Raw genomic sequence first — 23,414 nt, 5'->3', positions numbered from 1 at the left:
GCGGGCATTACCCAGTTTTGAGAACACTTACTCCATGCCTTGTGCGGTCTGCCTGGCAATGTCTATCAGCTGGAACATCTGGAACTTGGTCTCCTGCACATGCAGATGTTTATAGAGACTGCTGCCCTCACACCACTGCGTGACAATAGCCAGGTTATCTTTAGTCATGTAGCCCATGAAAAGCAAAATGTTCACGTGCCGCGTCTTTCTGTGGGAGAAAAGCCAAAGAAACATTTTATCGTTTTAGCCCTTCGATGTAATGCACCAACAACGCTGTAAGGTTCTCAAACATGAGACATGGTAAATATTTCGTACACAGTCCTGTGAATAAGACCGTACACCATCCTTCAATTCTGGACGTAATGAACCATCTTCTATTCCTCACCAAGTCCTCCAATTTCTCAGAACTCATTTACTCAACATAAAAAGAAGCAGACTAAAGAAATAGTGTGTAGCTAAAATGAAGAGCACCCCATGATTCAGCAGCTTGTATCTCGGGCTGGGACGCCCACTCCTGAGAAGATGGACAATTGCCTTCAGAGGCACCCATTTAAAAATCTCGATCACTGCAGAATGACTGACTTCAACTTGTTGGGAAATGGCCTTATAACCATTTCTAGAGTAATGAGCCCCAACAATTGCCTTGGAGAGGATTGCAAATGTCTATTCTCTATACAATGGTGGTAACGCAAACCTGAATGTGTCAACCAAATTGCCAAACTTCTGCTTTTATAGGGAGGTGGTCTCACTCTGATGTACAATGATGAAGTGCACTTGATTGGCAGCAACTCGCCCAAACTCCTTTCTTTATCGATATGGTAGCAGTTAGGGAGTTCTTAATTTTTCACACATGGTTTCTTCATGTTGGCTTAGTTTGTGTTGAATAAATAATGACCATGCAAAATCCATTGTGGTTAAAATACTCACCTGAGAACAGCAACTTCATTTCTAAAGGCTTGGAACTGCTCTGGGGTCGGGTCTGTCACTTTAAGGATTTTCACAGCTACGTCGCCTGCAAGAGACAAGAACAAGTTGTCAGAACACGGGTCAATGCTTGACAAGCACTTACAGTATGTTAAACGGCTTTTGTTAAAAACTGGGACCCGCTAAGTTCTCCCAACCACAGACTGTACCTCATTGTGCCACCATGTGTAATGTGGAGTGATGTCGGCCAGTAAAGGGAGCTAAACTGACACTTTTTTGGTACTCTGGGATGACCAAGGCTCCATATTTTTTGTGCATTTATATTGAAGGTGGAGATGGATATTGGCCCAGAAACCGACCAATACATTCACTGGTGTGAGTAGTAGATGGTGTCGAAGTCGTATAATTGGATGAGCGAAAGTATATTAGTTAATATTATTTTATCGTGCAATTGCACTCAGTATGCCACGCTACACGTGGCATGGCGCGATCACGCGGTAAAATACGCACGCACTCGCACTACAACATTTATTTATATATTTCATATTTATATTGATTCCATTCCACAGTGATTTATGAGCAGATAGTATTTAGTTTATTATTAGCGTATATATTATGATTATATGTACACTTTAGTGTTATTTAAGGTCCAGGTTATAGGAAGTGTCATGTCTGGTATAATTTTAATCCCCTATTAATCAGCAGTTGTCCGGATCTTTCGCCGAAGAGATCGCACATTGCATACTCTAGTTAGTGATGTTAGGGAATAAATACTTAAAGTGATACTGACTGTAATGTGTAAATAGACTAGATTAAACTGGTTTCTGGAGAATCATCTGGAATGTTGACCCTCAGCCTTGGAGGGGGTTGTTTGAACTAGCCTATGACCTGTTTACACTGGACCCACCTGAAGTCTGGACCTATAGAAGCAAGCCACGTCATCTGCATTGTTTTCTCCATAACACTGAGTGTATATAATATAGCTGTGCTGGCACTGGCCTCAGTCTTCTCTGACCACAGTATTCTGGAGTGAAGTACTGTTCGCAGGTACCAGCTAACGCAAGCGAGCGCAGCGGTATGTATTTATCTTTTGGTATTGGCTGTACTGTATTATAATTATGTATTGAACTGCTAAATTTTACATCTGCTAAAATAAATTACTTTGTGCTTTGGAAACACAATACAATCGCTTGGGCAATGCTTATTTGAAAACGATAGAATTACTTTAATAATGGCTAGATTCTAGAGGACAAAACTTGGAAGCAGACAGGTGAATGCCAGTTTACAAGGTAAAGTCACAGTTTCAGAAATGGACTGTTTAGCATAGGGAACCTGATGAATTCATAATGCCAAAATATATTGATGAGCATACACAATGTTAACCAACATGTGTGCAATACCCCCCACTAATACTATACTATGTTAACACACATGGGTAAGGATTACTAAAAATAATAGAACCAACTGGCCTGGCTTCACTATGCAATAACTTTAGACTAAGACCCTGTTGTATCCATCAAGGAGGCTATATTACAATTCTGCATTTTCTATCAATATAAAATCCAATCTTCCCCCAGCAGAAATAGTTAACTGAAGATTGAACAACTCTTTAGCCCATTATCCAGAAAACCTGTTTACTGCCAGCATTTTATGCAAATTATAGAGTAAACCCAAGACAGTATCACTGCCTTCAGGTTTAGATATAAAACACAAATCAAATTTGCTGATGTCACAAGTCTTATCCCCTGAACACATCCCTCCTTTCAGAACAGCATACTTTGGCCGGACTTCTGCCAACCACATTATGAATTAACTTGTAAGTATTTGCCAATTTGTTGGTTACCTCTTTCCCCACTGCGTAGTGAAGAGAAAGAAGCAGTGTATTTAGAAGCGTTTAATGCATTTTTGTTGCATACGCAGAACAGGGAACCTGCAGTGTGTGACTCAACAAAGCCAACCTTTTAAAGAACCCAACCCCCGTCCCAAGAGTGCACACTATACTTGTGCGTTATTAAAAGAAATACAAAACAAAGTAGGTTATGTGAACATAGAGGTGCATTTAAACATTAGAATCTTCCTGCACTAGTTTGAAGAGAGCATCACATCACTTTTCTGTACTATTGCCTCAAATCCCCTCCGCACATCAATACACTGCTCCGGGCCTCAACTGCTCAAGTGGACAAGTCACTGCACCCCCAAAGATTAGCACCCCTCATTTCACTAAATACTAGATGCTGCACTGAGCATTCCAATGAGTCGATTGGCTACTTGTTGTTCTATCCCCACCCACGTTAAAAACAGGATGCACACTAACAGGAGATGAAGATACATAAAAAAACAAAAAAATACAAAAACTACCCAACCTCCCAAAAAAGGACCAACTCTCAAGATTCGTCAAAACGCTCCTACAGTTCACACCGTTGAAAAAAATTGAATAGTAAGTCTATTAGTCAGAGACCCTATGATACTCAAGCCCTTGAGAAAAGTATACATCCCTTAACGCTGTACTGAAAAGATGTGGTATATGGGGGAGTATTTTCCTGGGGTTGTACATACTGTATAAGAGTAGCTGTCGGCAAAATAATACGTGTTACAATTAAAAATCCTAATTGTCCTTGGGGAAGCGGGGAGGAAGAGAGTGAGAGTTTTATGGGAAGTCTGTAGAATCACGGAACACTGAAGATCACGAAGTCAATTTTGGAATACAACTCCGGGAAACCTCTATGATGAGACGCATCAGCTAAGGATCTAGCACAGTTACATCTCATGCACACAGATAAAACATTCTTCCAGGTTTCTCCTGTAGTGTAATAGAAGTATAATTAACATTTCTTTCCTAACACTACATGTGTGTGTAAATAGCTTTAAAACAGTTTGAATATTCCCCATAATCTTCAGTTGCAAAGCAATGAAGTAAAATTCCTTTATCTCACAGGTAAGAAACCGCTATTTTGTTTAATAAAAAAAAAAAAAGTGAAGTTCACTTTAAAACACAAGACTTTCTAATCCATAATTATTGGAGACAATAGATAAAATTTGCAGTTTGTCTACTGATAGGGTTAACGTGGACGCTGGAATGGATCGCAGGTTCTCCATTTCCTTGTCAAGGCAGAATATGTATGATGTAATTCCCACTTCAAGGGCAACACCCAAACTTACAGTCATCAGCCAGAAACTTTTTTGCTTCTCTCAGTTTCGAAAGAAACATTAATACAGACTTACTGGATGGTGTAAAAAAAAAAAAAAAATGAATTACTGTTCGCTAAAACTACAAATTATCCAGGAGGTCAAAATACCTACAGTAAATGTTATAATCTGAGCAAAGGAAAATGTATTTGGAGGCAAAGTGTAATTAAAGTACCACAGCTTTCACCTGAAATAATAAACGGGGTGGTGTGCTAACCCCAGATTGTTATATCCTATAAAGAGGGAAGAGGAATTAAAATGCATCAAAATACGATACAATCATGCTAAGGAGGTGAAAAAGTTGCACGTTTCATACAAAACAGCAGCACAGTTAGACTCGGTACAATCAAGCTAGGATGATTATAAACCAAAATATCAAACACCCTGCAGTAAAAGAAGTATATAATCCATATCCCAAAACACAGGTCTGTTATGCTGTGTAAACACACACAGACCAGTTTATATAGATAGGATGAGTCCCTAAGGCTGCTCAGGATGACAAATGGTTTAGGACAGGCAGAAAGAGCACATCTAGGAGGAGGTCATCACTCGGATCCCCAGGAGATGTGGTGTGAAGGTGGGAGACATTCCCACACTGCACCCTCTGATACATACCCAGTGCAAGGTTCATGTCTCAAAGCATATGCAGCTCTTAATCTAGACAACCACATCTGGATGTGCACTGCATCCACTATACAATGTAATCTGCATCCACACACACGCATGAGCAGGATTCAGACGTTGGGCAGCCACATCCCACGGTCACTGTGCGGGGGACCCGGACTACCCGCTAACTAGCACAGTGGTGACAGCCCCCTGGACGGACTCAGCTGAGCGCTTTCTACGGTTTGGTAACGGTGAGCAGCTTTGGGGACGTTCCCTATTTACATGAACAGATGTGAGTGCATCGTACACTGCTCACATTCTTACACAGGGCTGTGCTTCACGCAAGGATACAAACTTCACATCCAATGACAATAGTCTTCACCGGACCGGGGGCTTTGAGAAGTAGGAATAATATATAGGAAAAAGCCCAAAAACTAGTGCTTTTCCCAGATTGAAAGATCCTAAAATTAGCCCTAGGCTAATTTTAATTCCCAGTCTAATAAGTGCCCTACTGCAACTTTTATTAAATGTATTTCTTTCTAGAGCAGCGTTTCTTCAACCTGGTCCTCAGGACCCCAAACAGTGCATGTTTTTCAGATCTCCTTGCTTTAGCACAGGTGTATTTATTAGACTGACTGACACAGATCCACAGGTGGTATAATGATTTCCCTTGTCACCTGGAAAACCTGCACTGTTAGGGCTTCCTGAGGACTGGATGAGAAACACTGTTCTAGAGTTAAGTATGTGTACCAGAAGGCAAAGCTTTGTTTTAAATGCCCTAGGATAGAACACTCTATATTCAGTTTTACCCAATAGAAAAGTGAGTAGAAAGATGTCTGCCTGATTATGTAACCACATGGCTGAAAATCACAGAAGACGACGAAAACAGACAAAAGTTGCAAGATGGCGCTTACAAGACAATATCAAAGAGTGAGTCATAATAGGACAATGAACTAGATCTATATACAGATGTCACAGCAGACTCCGTTGACTGGTAACATCTGTTATACTTCTGCTTGAGGAAAGCATTGTAAAGTCTGTTTGAGCTGCGAGATGACGTTCAGTACAATGAACAGTTTATCTCAGCTGACGAGTTTGGACACGCGTGAATACACCACCTGTAATACAATGCAGCTTTTACAATCCTCTTGCAGGCATGATTAAAAGAATGCGGGCTCTCTCGTCACGCTTGAGCTAATGTACATTAAACACATTTAATCACTTTTAAAGACTGATCTCCAGTGATATTATTCAGCTGTAACATATTCCATCATAAGAACTGGATTTGATAAATGCATGGATCGGGATGTGCACAAAAAGAAATTGTGTAAATATCAAATGCTTAATTTTATAAAACACAGAGATGACCCATAGGAGTGAATGGTGGTGAGATGAAAGCAGTGTATTGTGAATGGAGGCGGTATGCGAGGAACACGGACAAAAAGTGGACTCTGTCGTTTTATAGGAGAAATTCTTAACATGTCACTTTGGAATTATTTAAAAAATTTTTTATTGTAAAACAGAATAAAAAAAAATGTGAATATTCCAAAAGGGTTTTTTTCTGGTTTACATTAACATTAGTATTACAGTTAATACTCGTACCAGCTGCCTGTAATTGTATTCTCTCTGGCTGGGTTTAACATAAGACACAAACTGGCAAATCCAGACCTCATTAAACATTGTAATGTTCTAAGGAGACCAAGCAGCAGGGAAACCGAATCGCTCACAATCTCTAGTGGGCTTGGCAATTGCTCTAGAGAATATTAATAATAAGCACATTTGGAACATCATTTCATTCTAGGTGTGCTACTGGTGTCCTTCCATTACTTATACATACCGAGGACAAAGCATAATGTCGTAAAGACATTTATCCCACATACATCCCGATGTATGGTACATTGGTAGCAGACACACAACATACCAGCTGGTTCGGTACTTACCATGCCATTTGCCTTTGTACACTGTCCCAAATGATCCTGATCCTATTCTGGTAGACAGCATCACCTCGGTGGCTTCTATTTCCCAGTAGTAACTGGAATCTCTCTGCCCACGGGAACGCTGTAAAACAAATACTTCATTTCTGCCACATTCCCACTCCATTCTGCAAGATCTCATTTCCCAGTTCAGTGTCTCCACCTCAGATGCTCGACCTTCACACCCGGCCCAGTCCCCAACAGCAACAGCCTGTGCCCAACCCACTTATTCTCTACCCATAAATATTCCAGATAAGCGACATCATATAGAACATAACCCAACTGCGGCACTCACAATCTTATTCTTCTCCTGGCTGCTGGACACAGCAGACTTCTCTCTGTGGGTGGGAGCTGGAGTTTTGGACTGAGAACATCCTGTAGGACTTATATTATTGGGACTCCCTAACAAGGAGACAGAAGAAAGTTTAGTACAAACATATTTTCGAGACCCACAATTGTCCCTACACTTTCCTTCTTCTATCAAATTGAAGATTTCATAGGGATTCCCAGGGGGCAGAGGGAGAGCTGCAGCAAAGTAACTTTTTTGGTACAGAGGACCCAATTCAAGTCCAAATGCATGTTCTGTGATAGCTAGTGGCATGCATACGTTTAGTTTTTAAAACCACCACCACTATCAGTCGGCACTGACACCTGCCATGAAGCTGGTGCAAATAATACGACAGAAATCAAGCGAAGTTACGAGAAACCCAGGACTTAAATCGGCCACATCTGTGTCTGAATGCCCTCAGCGCCCCCTTACGGTACACAGCCTATGGTAGTCCGCCCCTCCCTCCCGCCTGCATTGGCGTAATGTCCCTTACGGAGCATGTGCAGAGCTACTTCACGCACGATACGCTTCACAAATAGATATGCGTCCACACAAAAATCTGGCCCAGAATGTACAGTAAGAAACACAAGGCAAACCGCTAACAAAGCAGATTACATTAATTTACCTGATTCACTGTGAATTCGAACAGCATCCTGTAACACAAACCATAGGATTTCATTAAGGCCAATCAAGTACATAACATTACATTACCACTGAGACTGTCCCATAGCAAAAAGTCACAGTTCACACAATAACCACATGGGGAGTTATTTCGCTAGTTATAAATAAAGCAATAGGATAGAATCCATTGAACACCTAGACGCACAGCATCTGCATTCATAGTGGTCCAGTGCCAGTCAATAGTTCATATTAAATCACTACAACTTTCAAGAACATTGTTAGATGTAGATATGGGACAACAAGAACATAAATTCAGACAAAAAAAATAAATAAAAAATATACACATTATAAACCAGCTATTCACCAGAACTCCCTCAGTGGCATGCCAATTACATTTTATTACTAGATAAGGTATGGGCGTTTCACAGGCTCATTAATGGTTCTGTAACTTAGGCCTTATAAAAACACTCTCCTAATTACGTTACAATATGAATGGCTGACGCACGTTCATTAAATTATATATTTTTTGTTAAAGCCTTTTTACTCCCACATTATATACGTTACACACATGCAATACCCTCACATGCTGTATTAAAGTGTTTGTTCACTTTGGGACAACCCCCCTCTTTCGTAACTAAACTCATATGCCCCCAGTCCAGTGTCCCAGAAGGTACCCATGCGGTTACTCTGTTTCAGAACAGGCAGAATTCTGCACCGGAGTACTGACGCTATCCTAAGATCAGACTGCTAGGATGGGAGGTGTATAAATGTATTAGGTGATTGGATAAGAGCCATGTCCACCCAATCAGATGCTATAGTGACTACACTCCTCCCATCCCAGCAGAATAGATGGCCCAATCATTCTCCAATGCTGAGAGTTCCCTGATCTGGTTGCTGCAGAGCAGTGTGATCTGCAAGCACAGACAAAGATGGAGGACCACCCGCTAAAGTACTACACTGGGGAAACCGTTAAAAGGTACATTGTCCCAGAGTGAACAGGACCCCTAAAGGCAATCAAATGAATACAGGTCAGACATGGATATGACACACTATTAGTAATGCCACAGTGGCCCAGACAGACACAGGAGATAGAGCAATCTCATCCCACACTACAAGGCGAAAAGAAATACCTACTCTGCCCCAAAAACAAAAACGCCTGCAGCGGGACTTGGGAGAAGTATTGAGCCAGTTATTCTAGTGAGAGAGCAAGTCAGACAAGAATAAATAAAGAAAGAAACAATTATAAAAAAAAGACAGAGGAACTAAAATTGAGAGAAGTAGAATGAAAGAGTGCAGGAAAAGGTGACTATTGTCCAATACAGCATATTTAACATGTTGGATAAAGCCGGTTACTGTAGTCTATTAAGAGGGTTTAGTTTGCGAGTTCCCTCCAAATACAGCAAAAGCAACAGTGTCAACTTGATGTTGGTAATGGGGTAAGGGGGGGAAGTATAATAAAGCTTGTTCAAAACTGTGTCAAGTTATTTTTAAATGGTCACTTTTGCTCAGTGATTGGCAACAGGCAGCTCCTAGCTGCTTTGTCAGGTTTGTTATAACTCCAAACACTTGTTTAAAATCCCTGTCTAACATATCAGCAGGCGTCTTCTCCTTTAACTAAATGTTTTTTTTAATCATCTTATCGTGATTAAGGGCAAGGTGCGCCCCCTTCTAAGGTAAGAGGGCTACATGCGGCCCCTAGAGTATAACAGGGTACTTATTGCTAACTGACCATCAGGAAACACATTTAAAACCACACAGCCTTTTCTAAACCACCATTCCTGACTAATACTCTAGCTCCAACACTAGTAGGAGTAGTAGACACTAGGGTACTAGAGCGGTTTCCAGATAGAAATCAGAGTCTGCGACACGACATTTTCAGAGAATCATCCATTAAGAGACCTCCTCCACAGACCTGTAGTAAAACTTATAATTAAAAAAAACCAAACAAACACTCATCTGACATAAGCCTGAGAAAGATGGGAGAGGAAGGGGGAGAATGCGTGATCACCTTCTGTACGATGCTTTACCAGTATCTGTAGCACCGTTACTGGAGGGTACAGCATTTACTCCCCTTGCTGTCAACTACAACAACTATGAACTGCAGGCGGTAATGTACACATCCCTCACACATTAGACAAGCAAAGAGCAATGTGCAATCTAATCATCACTAGTATATAAATCCGCCAAGATAATACAATTTTCTAATATGTATTCCAGTAACATTATCCTGTTGCTCCAAAAGCAATTCTGATATTACAATGTAATAGTAAACAGGGATGTCCCTGCTTGTATGTTTTCTCTACAGAAGTAGCAACACAAAAACAAAGCAATTCTAGTTTAATGCTTTCTAGTTTTAACGTTTAATGCTGCTAAGCGGACATATGTCCCAGCCATTCCCCTACACACCTGGGCAGTACAAATATTGATACATTTTGTGAAAAACACCACAAAATTGTAATTACTGAGAAATTAGTGGTTACCTCGATCATTCCCTTATCCACAGGCATTGTTGTGCTGACCATGTGGACATTGGGTGTGGACGTGGACCGCTGTCTCTGAGAAAGGGATCCCTCGGAAGACGGGTTTGGCGTTGTGAAGGTGAAGGCATGAGGTGTAGAATATCTGTGTTGGGAGCTACACAATAAGAAATACAAAGATATATAAATGCACACACAGAGTGATATTTAATGTATATAGCGGTAAGAGAGACAGACGTTGGGCCATTTCACATATTGTTTGGGTAATGTAGCTTTAAAAAAAAAAAAAAAAAAAAAAAAAAAAAAGAGTGATGGATAACCACAGCTGAACTGCATTATTAAACGCAACTGTCCGAGAGCAGTGGGGTATACAGGGCACAGCAGGGAGTCACATGACTGAATGTGTGCCAATCACGTCAGTCATATAATAGCCAGGTACACCATGGAGAGTATCCTGGCGATATTAAATAATGCCGTTCAACAGGAAGTATCCATGCCATTTAGCCACACAATACATATAGTAGGGGGTGCAGTTACGTTCTGTAAATATCAACCTGTTTCAGAACCAAAAGATACAGTGGATATGTAGCTGTCTGTCTATTTAAAAGACATGGTGTAAACCAATCAAACTAAGTTACCTAGCTGGGCCACGGGCCGATTCTCGCATCCGTCGCATCGTAAGCGATGATAATGCAGGCATGCCACCTTCCACGTTATTTGGGTTTGGAAACAATCTGCTAAGAGAGGAAGAATGCAGAAATTGGCATCAATATATTTCTCAGTGATACGATACGAGTAAGGTTAAAAGTTCCACAAAGTAGACGACAGTACAAGAAGGCTGATACTCATAAGGACAGGCGATACAAATCAGCCAGCATATAATACACAGAGAACCATGGCATTGCTAGACGGTATAAGACATACACTCAGTGACATCACACTGGACAGGCCAACAAGACAGGTAACATATCTGATAACATATACAGCAGCGATTCCCAAACAGTTTGTGACACTATATCAGACTGTGTGCGTCTTAATCTCAGGGGCAACAGGAGCAAACTATTGAAAGATGATGGGAGAGCAAATATGAACTTTATTTTAATTCTATATTGAAAACTAACAAATTACAGCTAAATCTGTGAAAACACAAAGTATATCTATTCATAATTCTGTATTTAATGATTCTAATATTTTGACATATTGGTGTCATGTAAAAAAAAAATAAACGTGGCATTTGTCAGAACAGCAGAAAAGTTAGGGACCACCGATATATGGGATCAGCAGGAAATATAAACCAAGGACATCAAGCAAGTACCCAGCACCACTATATAGTACAAACCAGCTTATAACATAGTAACATCACATTGCACAGGCAATCTAAGCCAGCGGAAAATTAGAGATATTATGCAGGGCAGATAGTACAAGTCACCCCGGGAACACACCAGGCTTTAATGATAATCTTTCAGTATTCATGAGTTTATAAGTTTTAGGGGAACAAAAATACGATCAGATCATTGTGTATGTGAATGGGTCATCACATGTCCTTCTTCAAGTCAATACATACACACGCTCATGATATATATATTCATGCACAATCACACACTGCCTTACTGTAAATCCAGTGAACTATGACAAAAACTAAAATGACTAACAATTGGGCATAGTTAATTAAGCCGGCAAATCTTGGCCGTGTATTTAAAGTGTCAATACAGCACCGCAACGTCACCAATTTCCCTTTGCAACTCTATGGGATGTAAATGGAAGTCCGTGGTGTTGCGGTAACAGGTTGACACTAGTCGCGATGTACCGGCTTAATTGAATATGCCCCCATGTGTCATTAACCCCCCTTCCCCCCACAAAACAAAAAAAAAGATACACTAAACCAATAGACAACTGTCCCCCCAGAACCCAGCTCCATACAAGATCACAACTATGTAGTTATCATTTACGGATACGCAATAGCCAATTACATAAACTAATTTATAGATGAATTGTAGTATTTATACATTATCGGTTCCCTATACAGAATGTACACAGTATATTTGCATTCTGTGGCCCCTATGGATACATATATGTTGTGAACACTTAATCTCTGGTTTCGTAGGGAAGCTCCATGTCAGGGCGTTTTGTATGGTATCTAAGTCCTAACACGTGGCACGCTACACCTGGGTGGTCTTCCAAAAGTCCTTGACGAGAAGACAGGATTTAGAAAAAGATAAATAGTAACTGATGATAGAATTACTCAAATCCTTTTAAGATTTGTTGAAATCCTGAACATGTGCTACAAATTAATCAGATAATTATTTACGTTCTACATACATGTGTGCTGGCGTGGTAACACAGCCCCACGCAAGAGAACTCCCTGTGTGTACTGTCTATTCCAGCATGATGAAAGCCTGTGGTTATTAGCTGGATGAGGGCCGTTTTTATACACTTTGCTCATCCCACTGTCGTTTCATTTACAACAATAAGTTTGTTTAAAAATAGAACAAACTGGTTCATTCAGTTGTTTCCCCAAGAGCTGGAATCTCTACTTGTCCAATTAGCAGGCAATTTTCCAAGCTGCACTGTGTCTACGCGGACATAAATGAAGCAGCCCGCTGGGCTCACTGGGCCTGCCCGCCCCCCAGTCACTCACAGCAGCTGCCGGATATTGCTCCAGTCCACACACATGGTCGGAACCTTGGTACTGCAGTGTTCATGAAACTTGTACCCGCACGTCTGACACCGGAAACCGTTCAAAAGGAACTTCTGGCAGATGTCACAGAAGGCCAACTTCAGGAAAGTCTTTCGTACCTGCAATAAAGATGGCGGAGGCCATTTAGCTAAAGGTTACGTCTAGAAAGGATGATAAATACACATGAAAAGTATGAATGCAATATTTCACACATTACCCCATATAAGTCAATAAACCTACAAAAACCTGTAAAAGCCTCAGAGGTGCTTATTCATAATTCTCCGTCACGGTTGTCCCATATACACACACACACATATATATATATATATATATATATATATATATATATATATATATATATATATGAATGATCAATGCCAAATCATCTCATTAGTTTATTGCCAATAAACCAAAAAGTACACATTTTACACAATGATTGGTGGAGCTAAAATTATGTTCGTACTCAGTACCCACTGTCCAGTTTTTCATTAATGTACAAGTGTATTTTAATCCATTCAAGACCAAAGGAGCAGTACACCTTCAGCATCAAACTTATTTTAACTTTGCATCCGTTTTGTTCCAGGACAAATAGGATTATATTTGGGTAGCATAGTAAAGTTGATTATTTTATGGCATTCAATAAGAAAAAAACAAAACCACTCATAATTTATCCCATCGTTCCTTTTACACACTTAAAACACAGGAAAATGATACAGACATGCATTCATCTAGTTATTGATACCTAAATGTGTCGCTTAGTCAAAGCCTCATGGACTTGGAAGGGCAGGAAAACCAGCGATCAGATTCTAACACTGTTTGCACAGATCACAGGGAGAGGAACTAAACGGAATGATTACAGGTCTCCATGGAATCAATGGCTTTAACTAAAAGGTGGGGTGCAAGAAAGCAACCCCCCATCTCCTTTATGACATGCCGTGTGCCAAAGCTAGATAGAACATTTATAATAGTGGTATAATGTTAAAAGGAGTCAAATGTAAAAAAAAATAAACACAAAAAAGACAACAACAGTGTATACCATATCGCTTCCACCCCATCTGGAGTTTTATGGTAGTGTTTATAGTATGACAAATATCTCAGTATCATGCCAGATCTACACTAGAGGCCATAACAATTCCAGCTCTGGGATTTCCAATAGAAGCTGCCAAAGAACAATGGAGGATTTCATAACACCCACATTTGGCACATAGTGAAATTGTAACTACATTTGTGATGTTCATTTTAAAATAGGTGCCAGCACCGTTTTCGATCATCTAAAATAAAAATTTGGGGGGGGAGGGGGGACATTTAATCTGCTGCGCATGCAACGGCACAAAGCGGCCCATTATTAATGGCAGCCAATTATTTTCTAAACCATACTAAAAAGAACGTTAGAGCCTGAATGCTTGCTTTGGTCCACAGCACCTTTTTCAAAAAGTTACTGGTTCAGCCATTGTCATACAAATCCCCCATTAGGTTTAGGAGTAGGGTTTAATTTGAATTTCATTTTGAACATATAATCAGATAATCCACTATAAGGGAGGAGATTCAAAGCACTGTAATTTATTTGTGTTAATACACGGTGCTCTGAGATTTAAGAGCATGATACTGTCTTGTGCTGCCCACAACACACCAACCTAACACAGATCTCAGTTCAAGATAAGTTCTGGATCAGTATGTGAAATGTCTCACTGAAGCATTAAGGAAATTTAAGGAGATTCCAAAGCTACAGGACCCTCAGAGATCCGAGAAGAACAGACTTCTGGGTTATGACATTTTCGTGCCACTGCGATTTTCGAACATGACACCGATACACGTTCACTACTCCACCCACTAGGTTAGTGGAACATGAATGTATAAGACTGCTATGTAGATTGCATTTTCCAGGAATGATTTTTCCATACTCTGCAGATGGAGTGTAGCTTGGAAATCTGCCTAACCTCTTCTCATACATGTATTCACTAAAGCACATTGATCCAAGTTGCAGTAGTCTTTATTGTAAAGGCCACGTTTACAAGAAAGGTTATCCGTGGCCCCCAGACCAGCTGTCCAGCTAGAAACCAACAGATCAAGAAAAGGGTTAAACAGTTGCTTAACTTTGCCAAGGAATAATTTTTGAACACAGCATCTCTCAGACATTGCTGGTATCTTGATTTACTACCAATTAATATTATAGTAGATTTGTAAGGCGCCAAAGTGCTCTGCAGAGCCATACGCTTTATACAGCACAATGTGAGCCACATTTTAGTGTAATGTCCCTTTGTTTACCTTTAGTCATAATTAATGACAAAGTGATTTATAGAGAAATGCAGCCCATAGACATTGTACCCATCAGACCCATAGAGAAAGAGAAATAGTTATATAGAACAGATCACTAATGTCACAGTGAGCAAAAACCAACAAACTTACAAAATTATGGGTTGTGAGTGGAACGTGATCCAAGAAATCCACTTGTAGCTCTGCCCCAATCAACGACATGGCATCCGTGCTCCAGTCCAGCCTCTGTTTCCTGCTAGAGGATACAACAGAAACATAGCTCAGAGCGTGTATAACAAAACGTTGTGCATCTTAGGAGAGCGAGAAACTAAATTTAACTACTGAAATTAAATGGAGCAAAACATCACAGGAAAACAGTTCTGGAGTTTCTTCATGTAGGTGTTGTGGTTTTGAGTCATCAGATTTAAATCTGTAACAAAGTTGTCAATAGGAGACATAACCTCTAACACCAGCCTCATCTCATGCCATCAAAGAAACTGGGAAAGTAACACATGAGGTGCATATGCAACATCCATCTCTCTCTATATCCATCATTGGAATGTTACAGCCAATAAGGAGGCAGCTAAGGTACAAGAAATGCATTGTATTACAGGCACCCCAGCCAGACAATGATCAAGGTGGACAGGGAGCCACAATTTCCTACTTTAAGAGGTTTGTACTCTACCCAAGCAGACATCCAAGTTGATACAATATGTATAGACCTCATGCCTGACACAAAGCAGTTTTTTGGTTTTTTTTTAAACAAACTCTTCTGCCCCCTGTCAGAAAATGGGGTCCCTCAACACCCACTGAAGAAATACATTTCAATGAATGTCACAATCTCCTGGCATCATTGTCTGGGAAATTTTCAAATTATGCAGGAACGCTGCACATGATTGGACAGGTGCCAGGAGATCCAAAGAGATCCTGCCAATCCACTGACATAGCTCTGCCACCTGCAGAATGAACTAATCAGCTGTACCCGAGTAGAAGCATAGGGGCTCTTAAGTATACAAGCCCCCTCTAATGAAGATATAAGAGTCATGTAGTAAATTTGATTCATTGAATAAATGAGGAAGGTCAGAATAAAGGGCAAGAGGTGGGAATTCAATGATTCTCCTTTAGTATTCTTGACATCTATGTTAGCTAGAAGACTGCAAGCGGATGTTAGGATAATATCCACAAAACAACTTCTAGGCCGACTCCAAGTGGCTGGATCATATACATGGTAATATTTAATAGAGATCAGATAGGCAAAGCAACTGGAGTGAACCATGTGTATTTAAGGGTTTTCAGGTTGTTTTCTGCAATTTAGAGCATCATCTCTAATACATAAAACAAAATCATTACTTAGTACATATTCTGGGACAATGGTCCGTAAAGCATTATTTTTTATTTATTTACAGGATACTAAACCACATAAACAAAGTAGACATGAATATTACTAAGCAAGGAGATCAAGTGGGGAGTATGCGAGTCACTGACCCTCTATTTCTCCCATCCGCTGCAAAGTTAGATGACCCTTAACTCAAGTACTATGTAATTCAGCACAGATATATCAGGAGCCGCCCTACCAAAAACCATGGACATCGCCAATTAATGTACTCAAAGAAAAAAAGATTTAGAACAACGATTTAATATTCTTAACACCATGTACACACAAAGTGGCTTTGGTTAGAGCTACACCTTGTGCTTTGGGCGTAAAACTTCTGCCCACTGTATCTAAATAAAGTAAATATAAAAGTAGAATAAATGGAGGGGGTGGATGTGTGCGTTATATTGATGATGTAGTGAGAAGCCAGAAATAGATTCAGATGGCAGCCTCAGGCAATGTACTAGACCCAGCTGGTACACTCTGACTATGTGCTGGGTACACACCTCAAGTTCTTGTGAATGTCAATGGAATATTTGGAAAGGCACAGCTAGAAAGTCATTGTATCTGTTGGCTGACAAACACAGCAGTTTCACAAATCCCACAGGAATAAGTTGCGTGACTTGTCCCCACCTACAGAAACTTAGTATCTGATTACCTCAACCAAAACAAAACTCGCTCTGGGAAATGTCCCAGCACTTCCAACTGTAGCCAGACTCTAGCCAAGTGTACGTGGGGGGGGGGAAGAGGAGGGAGAAGGAGGCCACAACTTCAACCAGAGTCTCACAGTTCTACGCCAGAGCACAATGTCATCTCATTGCACAACACTGCACGCAAAGCTAAGAGGCTGCGAGACAAATACTATCTGGTACATACAACGTACAATAATCTAGCTGGAGTTTACAGCGGAGCTCTTCAGTGGGGTCCAAGATGTTGCATTTTACATATGTTCTGTGGCTTTGTTCAGTTTTATAAACAGTCAATACTATATGTTTGTATTTGTATTATGCAGTTTTTCATTTGAAAAATTGCCCCGTTTAAAAATCCATGAACAAAAATTTGCATATTAAACTGCGGTTTGGAGAAAAACGCAATTTTGATACGTTTCCCGGGTCCCTTTAGACTCGCTCATTACCAAAGTGACACAATCAATTACAGTATACAATTCTGCAGAGCAGCTGTATGCCATTTTGGTCTTGAGCAGATCCAACAATACAACAGTTAGTCAGCCAACAGATACAATAACACAATATAAACCTAATAAAATTAGCCAATTTATAACATTAGTTACAGAACAATCTGTGCAGAATTACTGAAACTTTTCGACACAGTTTGAAAAGCAAAGTTCAGTAAAGGACAACCAAGTCAAATTGTATTACAAAACACAACTTGTATAACCAAGTAACAGATTTGTAATACATGTCTAACCTGTATTAGAGCTGTATTACAAATTTAGATATTCATTTAAATACAGTTTAGACCTGTATTTTATAATACAGGTCTAAACTCTCAATTTAGTCATTGATAAAGATTGACTTATTCATCCATTAATCCCCGTGCTTCCTAACCTCATTTCAGTACATTACATTGAGAGCTTTCAATTGAGTGGAAGCTTGAGATGTCTCAATGGCAACCCGCGGAGAGGCCAAGGCAACGGGCAACCCGCGGAGAGGCCAAGGCAACGGGCCACCCGCGGAGAGGCCAAGGCAACGGGCCACCCGCGGAGAGGCCAAGGCAACGGGCAACCCGCGGAGAGGCCAAGGCAACGGGCAACCCGCGGAGAGGCCAAGGCAACGGGCCACCCGCGGAGAGGCCAAGGCAACGGGCCACCCGCGGAGAGGCCAAGGCAACGGGCCACCCGCGGAGAGGCCAAGGCAACGGGCAACCCGCGGAGAGGATTGGTGTGAAGAAAGCCTAAAGTTACTACAGCCACCTCAGCAATCACATTTAACTCCTGTATCTCGCCTTGATTGGAAAGGTTACAGAGACAATATGAAGCGGTTACAATATTATATAGAATATATATTTTCAATGTTTGCCCTTCGCATTCATCAATGGAGTGGAAATTCGCAATTCATGATTAACACCAATAAAAAAAACAAAAAATAAACAGCAAACTAGAGCCATCCCCTTGTTATATGATTAATGGGGTCCAGCCATGCGCTGATCTGCCTAGGGCTGGTTTTTCCTATAGTAGGGGATCCTACACTTGTGGTTTCAGCAACATACTGAAAATCAGCACAGACTATCTAACCCTAGGACGTGTAAGGGGGGCATACTGCCTGTTTGTTACACTTCATTTTACAGGGGACCAGTCCTGTAAAATAAGGACCATTACTAGGAGTCTATGGCCAGTTGTTGAAAGAACAGTCTGGCAGGATCATCGCTCAAAGATGTCAAAAGCAAGAACTCCAAAAAAAATTAGGTGTCAGCAGTCATATTTTAGACAGACTCGCTCCCTGGCTTCTGAGATTTTCCCCGTCTCTAATTTACAGAATAAATCTTATACAATTTAGTGAGGAAAAAATATAAAGTAAATGAAAACAAAAAACTAATAACAAAAAATAACCCCCCCCCCCAAAAAAAAGAAGAAGTGTAATTCTTACCCTTTGGCATCTTGGATTAGGCGAAAAACTGCACAACATTCTGGCTGGAGCCCTCGCACCTTTAATGCTTTCATAAGACAATCATGTAAACTCATGTCATTTCGCACATTTACCTATGAAGGATGGAGAAGAAAAAAAGTAGTTATTCCTTATGGAGTATTAACATAGTCCACAGTCTTTACCAAATAGCACCATATTCTACGGAGCTTCTTTCTCCAGGCTGCACCCTTCTCCAATAACCCAGTCCTGCTATAACATTCTCTTCTTGTGTCCTCCGCTATATCTGCACCCGGCGATACTCCCTGCATTTTGCTGCCCGTTATACCCTTGCAATCCCCCCCTTTTTGGATTACTACACGTTAGAAACGCTCATTTTTGTCCGCATTAACGTGTTTGTCACAGGACAAGCCGCAAAGCACAGAAAAGAGAGTTTCTTTTAAATAAGAGTGCTGGTTGGTGGGTTGTGTTATTTTGTGCATGGCCAGTGATGTGGGGACAAAGACATGGGGGACCGAAGTGACAATAAGCAGATAATATGTTGTCATTAAGGAATTTTTTTACCCCACCTTTCTGAGAGAAGGCAAGGAGGCCCAAAATGTTAATTTGTGGCAGGCAAAAATGTAATCATTGTCCAAATAAAAAAATCGGGGTTCAGAGGAGGGAAACAAAGCAGTAGTGTGTTATTATTATTATTATTATTATTATCATCGTTTATTTGTTAGGCGCCACAAGGTATCCGCAGCGCCGTACATGGTACAAACAGTAGACTATACAGGGTAAAACAATACAGAACAGTAAACACAAAGTACCAGAACTTCAGAAACTCCAGGCAGGCAAATACTGTAAAGACGGAGCGGAAGAACAGGTCTGGAGACAGGAGGTGAGAGGGGCCCTGCTCATACGAGCTTACATCCTAAGGGAGGGTAGACAAAATCAGACACAAAAGGGAGCCAGTGAAGCAAGGGGGAGAGAAAAAGGAGCCAGTGAGAAACAGAAGAGGTGAAAGGTTAAGTGGATGGTTGGTAGGCCTTAAGGAACAGGTGAGTTTTAAGTGCCCGCTTGAAGGAGCACAGATTGGGTGATAGACGGATGGAGCGAGGGAGGTCGTTCCAGTGAAGGGGGGCAGCTCGGGTGAAGTCTTGTATTCTAGAGTGGGAAGAAGTAATCAGAGTGTTTAGACTAAATGACTACAACTTACATTCTATGTTTGTCACCCCAGAATAAGGCAGCATCTGTAAGTGTGGTTACACTAACACAGGTTAGGGTGCTGCAAGTCATACCAACCAATCAGCGATGTGCTAGGGCGCTGAAAGTCATATCAACCAATCAGCGATGTGCTTCCATATTCTAAACTGCACTAAATGCACAGAATTGACTTCTATCTTCTGCACCAGTTTCAATAAATGTCCCTATATCTGACCGATTACACTATTAGGGCAATGCTATTAAGAGTGAGAAATTTCATTCTCACTAACTTTAAATATTAAGGATCATGTACCAAAGTTGTTACAACAGTTACCAATATCTGACCAACAAATAGAAAGTTGCAGACATTTGTGCAAGTTGAAAAATATAGTAATATATTGGTGTTCAAAGTGTAATTGTGTATGTAGCTTATTTCGGGGGCCAAAAGTCTCAGTAATAGGGCCTCCGCTGTTAAGGCACTTTGGCTGAAAAGTGCATTATAAAACCGGCAGAATTGTGTCCTATGGACTCATTATCATGGTGGACTAAAATTTTAATGTCACGTTTACAATTTCAGAATGCAGGAGGACTTAGAACAGGTGTTAACGTGCACTACCTGTACAATCGTTATTAGTTGGTATTCTAATAAGCACAATGCATTAAAAAACACATTACTTAAGTGCCGTTTGGTTTTTATCCCCCCATTTCACCAATACATTCCTCAAGTAGAAAGGCGAGAGTAAAATAACGCTTATTTTACTTACTGCTTCACTTAATAAATAATACTTTAATTTTTTGTCTAGTAGGTCTTGAAATTCTGAAAAAAATGCATATTATAGCAGCTATATGCTTATAGGTTGGGGGGAATCACTCAGAAGTGTTTGTTATCTTTAATGGTGTTAGATGTGAGTTATGTAGACTAGTGTATTTTTCTTATTTGGATCCCAGCTATGCTCTCACTAATATTTATCTTGGATGAGATGTCTGGAAAGTCAGTGAACTGCCGGCATGGAGCACACTACAAGCCATTGACAGCGATTCCTCCATATTTCTGTCATCGCTCGCTATTGGGAAAGATCCAAGGCTGGGGGGGTTGGGGGCTGCAAAACACACATCATATAGATAAAAAAAAAGTAAGTTTCTTATATACAGACACCGTAATGGTGCAGAATGCCCTAAAACTACAGGGAATGTCCAACTGGGGGCACAACTTGCAAGTATCTGGATTGTATTAGAAATGGACAGCCATGAAAAAAAATAAATAAATACATTTTAGTTCTGCAAATAGATAAAAATGTACAAAACCAGAAAATCTATTGTATTCATTAAATCAATTTTCATTACAATCCTAACTAGATTACACAACACTCTGCCATCTTGGATGTGCCAATCCCCTGTGACCACAGAGCTGTAAGATCTACAGACTCACTCCAATCTGTTCCTTTCACCACAAGACTCGCACCTTCCACATAGAGGCACAACTCATCCAAACACAATTTAACCTCAATCTACACACCCAGCCAGTGAGATCATTTCGCCACAATCCAAAACACCCCCTGCAACCCAAATATTTCCACGGAATCCAATTCTTAACTGTTTCTATACCCTCAATCAGCACACCCCTAAATAGTCCTTTAATCTCCAAAATATTGATATCATGCTCTACATTACCCACATACTCTATTCTTATCTAAGTTCCCCCTCAAATCTCTTACTTTCCAAAAAATCCACTCACCCACTCAAAGTGTTGCCTACCTTAAACTACTCTCAATCAGTCACAACCGACATCCTATCATTGACACCCACACTCCCTACAATGCTTCTGTTCCCACCTTATTCACACCAAGAATTTTGGAATCAAAATCATGTTGCCAAGTCAAGACATGGCACCCCCCCTTCACAGAGATTGAATTCGCTGCATATCTTCTAAATACAACTGCCTACTACAAAGGATTCACTGAAATTATAATCCCCCGGTACCACCTTGCTTAAAATAGCTCAAGCTCCGGAAAATGAAGATGTACAACCACCTACATATTCCTACCAGGGATTTACAGAGATGAAGTCCCCGAAATATAATCCCAATGAATTCAGTGTAATATGCCAGGAACTAGATTTCACTGAAGCGTTAAAGGGTCGCCTTCATTAGAATGTGTTTTAGGATGGGAATCCATAACACACACACACACACTATAATGTGTGTGTTATGGTACAAGTGCTTCCATTCACTGGGTCACTTCTTGAGCAGAGAACGTGTGTTGTGCTGATCAGACATCAAACTCAGGGACTACATAAATGTCAGTCTTTGAAGTCCTATCCTATGTACTATTTCCACGATAAAATCCAAAACTGTAGGAAAAACTGATTAGCACTTAAGCTGGGTGTGACCACGTCTACATTCCAGCAGTCACTTCATCATGTACACAATGGCGTTAATTAGGGAAGAAATATTTTCAGCATCATAAAAACACAATAAAGCAATATATAATTTTAGATCCGTATTGACAGGAATCTGCACAGCAATGTGGTGTAACAAGTGTATCAAGTAGATGTGCCAGTCTGATCGCTGTTATTAGGGATTTCACACCCTTCATAAGGCTCATCCATGACGCGTGTACAAATGCCATAAAACAAACGGTCATAAATGCCAGGAGCCAACTGTACGATAATGTAATACAGGGCAACAGGAAGGGTAAACAAGAGACTTTAGTGCTCTTTTGTCTGTTCTCCAAAACGGACCCGAGTAGTAAATGTAGATCGGGTCTTCTACAGAAGAAAGCTTTAATTTTCCACTTTCAACTAATTTAACCATGAATGCATCCATAACACAAGCTGCACGGCGTCCTACCTTCCCTTGTATCGCTAGTTTACTAGTCTGCAACGCAGCTTTGCTGGGAGGTTTTTAATTTGACTTGTTCTACTCTGATCTGTTCCAACCTCTCATAAGACAGAATCGCACTACTAACAAATCAGTTCAGTTTGTATGAAGTAGGCTCGACAAAATGCCGAAATGTGATTAACTGTGCTAAACTACACCATCTCCTGCCCATTCTTACATATTCACCTAAACATGGAGCAGTCTTCAGTCAAAAAAATTAATTATACACACACCTCTCTCTATCTCCAGTCATGGGGTCAGTAGAAATGTGAAATAAGAGCATGCATGACTGTTTTAGGGTCCTACAATCACATCTGGGGGTAAATGT

General features: G+C 40.5%; 1 protein-coding gene across 7 annotated transcripts in view; it reads right to left on the bottom strand.

The window, feature by feature from the left end:
* Positions 1-23,414, bottom strand: part of RAF1 (Raf-1 proto-oncogene, serine/threonine kinase) — a 62,381-nt gene that overhangs the window by 8,553 nt on the left and 30,414 nt on the right. For 2 of the 7 annotated variants that reach the window (XM_075183147.1, XM_075183148.1), the window contains exons 3-13: positions 19,024-19,136; positions 15,199-15,301; positions 12,754-12,911; positions 10,754-10,852; positions 10,119-10,272; positions 8,773-8,832; positions 7,643-7,670; positions 6,985-7,091; positions 6,657-6,774; positions 928-1,012; positions 32-208 (exon numbers count right to left, since the gene is read on the bottom strand). In XM_075183147.1, the coding sequence (XP_075039248.1) occupies positions 32-208; positions 928-1,012; positions 6,657-6,774; positions 6,985-7,091; positions 7,643-7,670; positions 8,773-8,832; positions 10,119-10,272; positions 10,754-10,852; positions 12,754-12,911; positions 15,199-15,301; positions 19,024-19,136 (1,202 nt within the window). The remainder of the gene's footprint in view (positions 1-31; positions 209-927; positions 1,013-6,656; positions 6,775-6,984; positions 7,092-7,642; positions 7,671-8,772; positions 8,833-10,118; positions 10,273-10,753; positions 10,853-12,753; positions 12,912-15,198; positions 15,302-19,023; positions 19,137-23,414) is intronic. The other 5 variants (XM_075183150.1, XM_075183149.1, XM_075183154.1 and 2 more) reach the window with 5 other exon arrangements.

Source organism: Mixophyes fleayi, chromosome 8 (genome assembly GCF_038048845.1).
Source record: "Mixophyes fleayi isolate aMixFle1 chromosome 8, aMixFle1.hap1, whole genome shotgun sequence".
Lineage (NCBI taxonomy): Eukaryota > Metazoa > Chordata > Amphibia > Anura > Limnodynastidae > Mixophyes > Mixophyes fleayi.
This window is presented reverse-complemented; position numbering and strand designations above follow the sequence as displayed.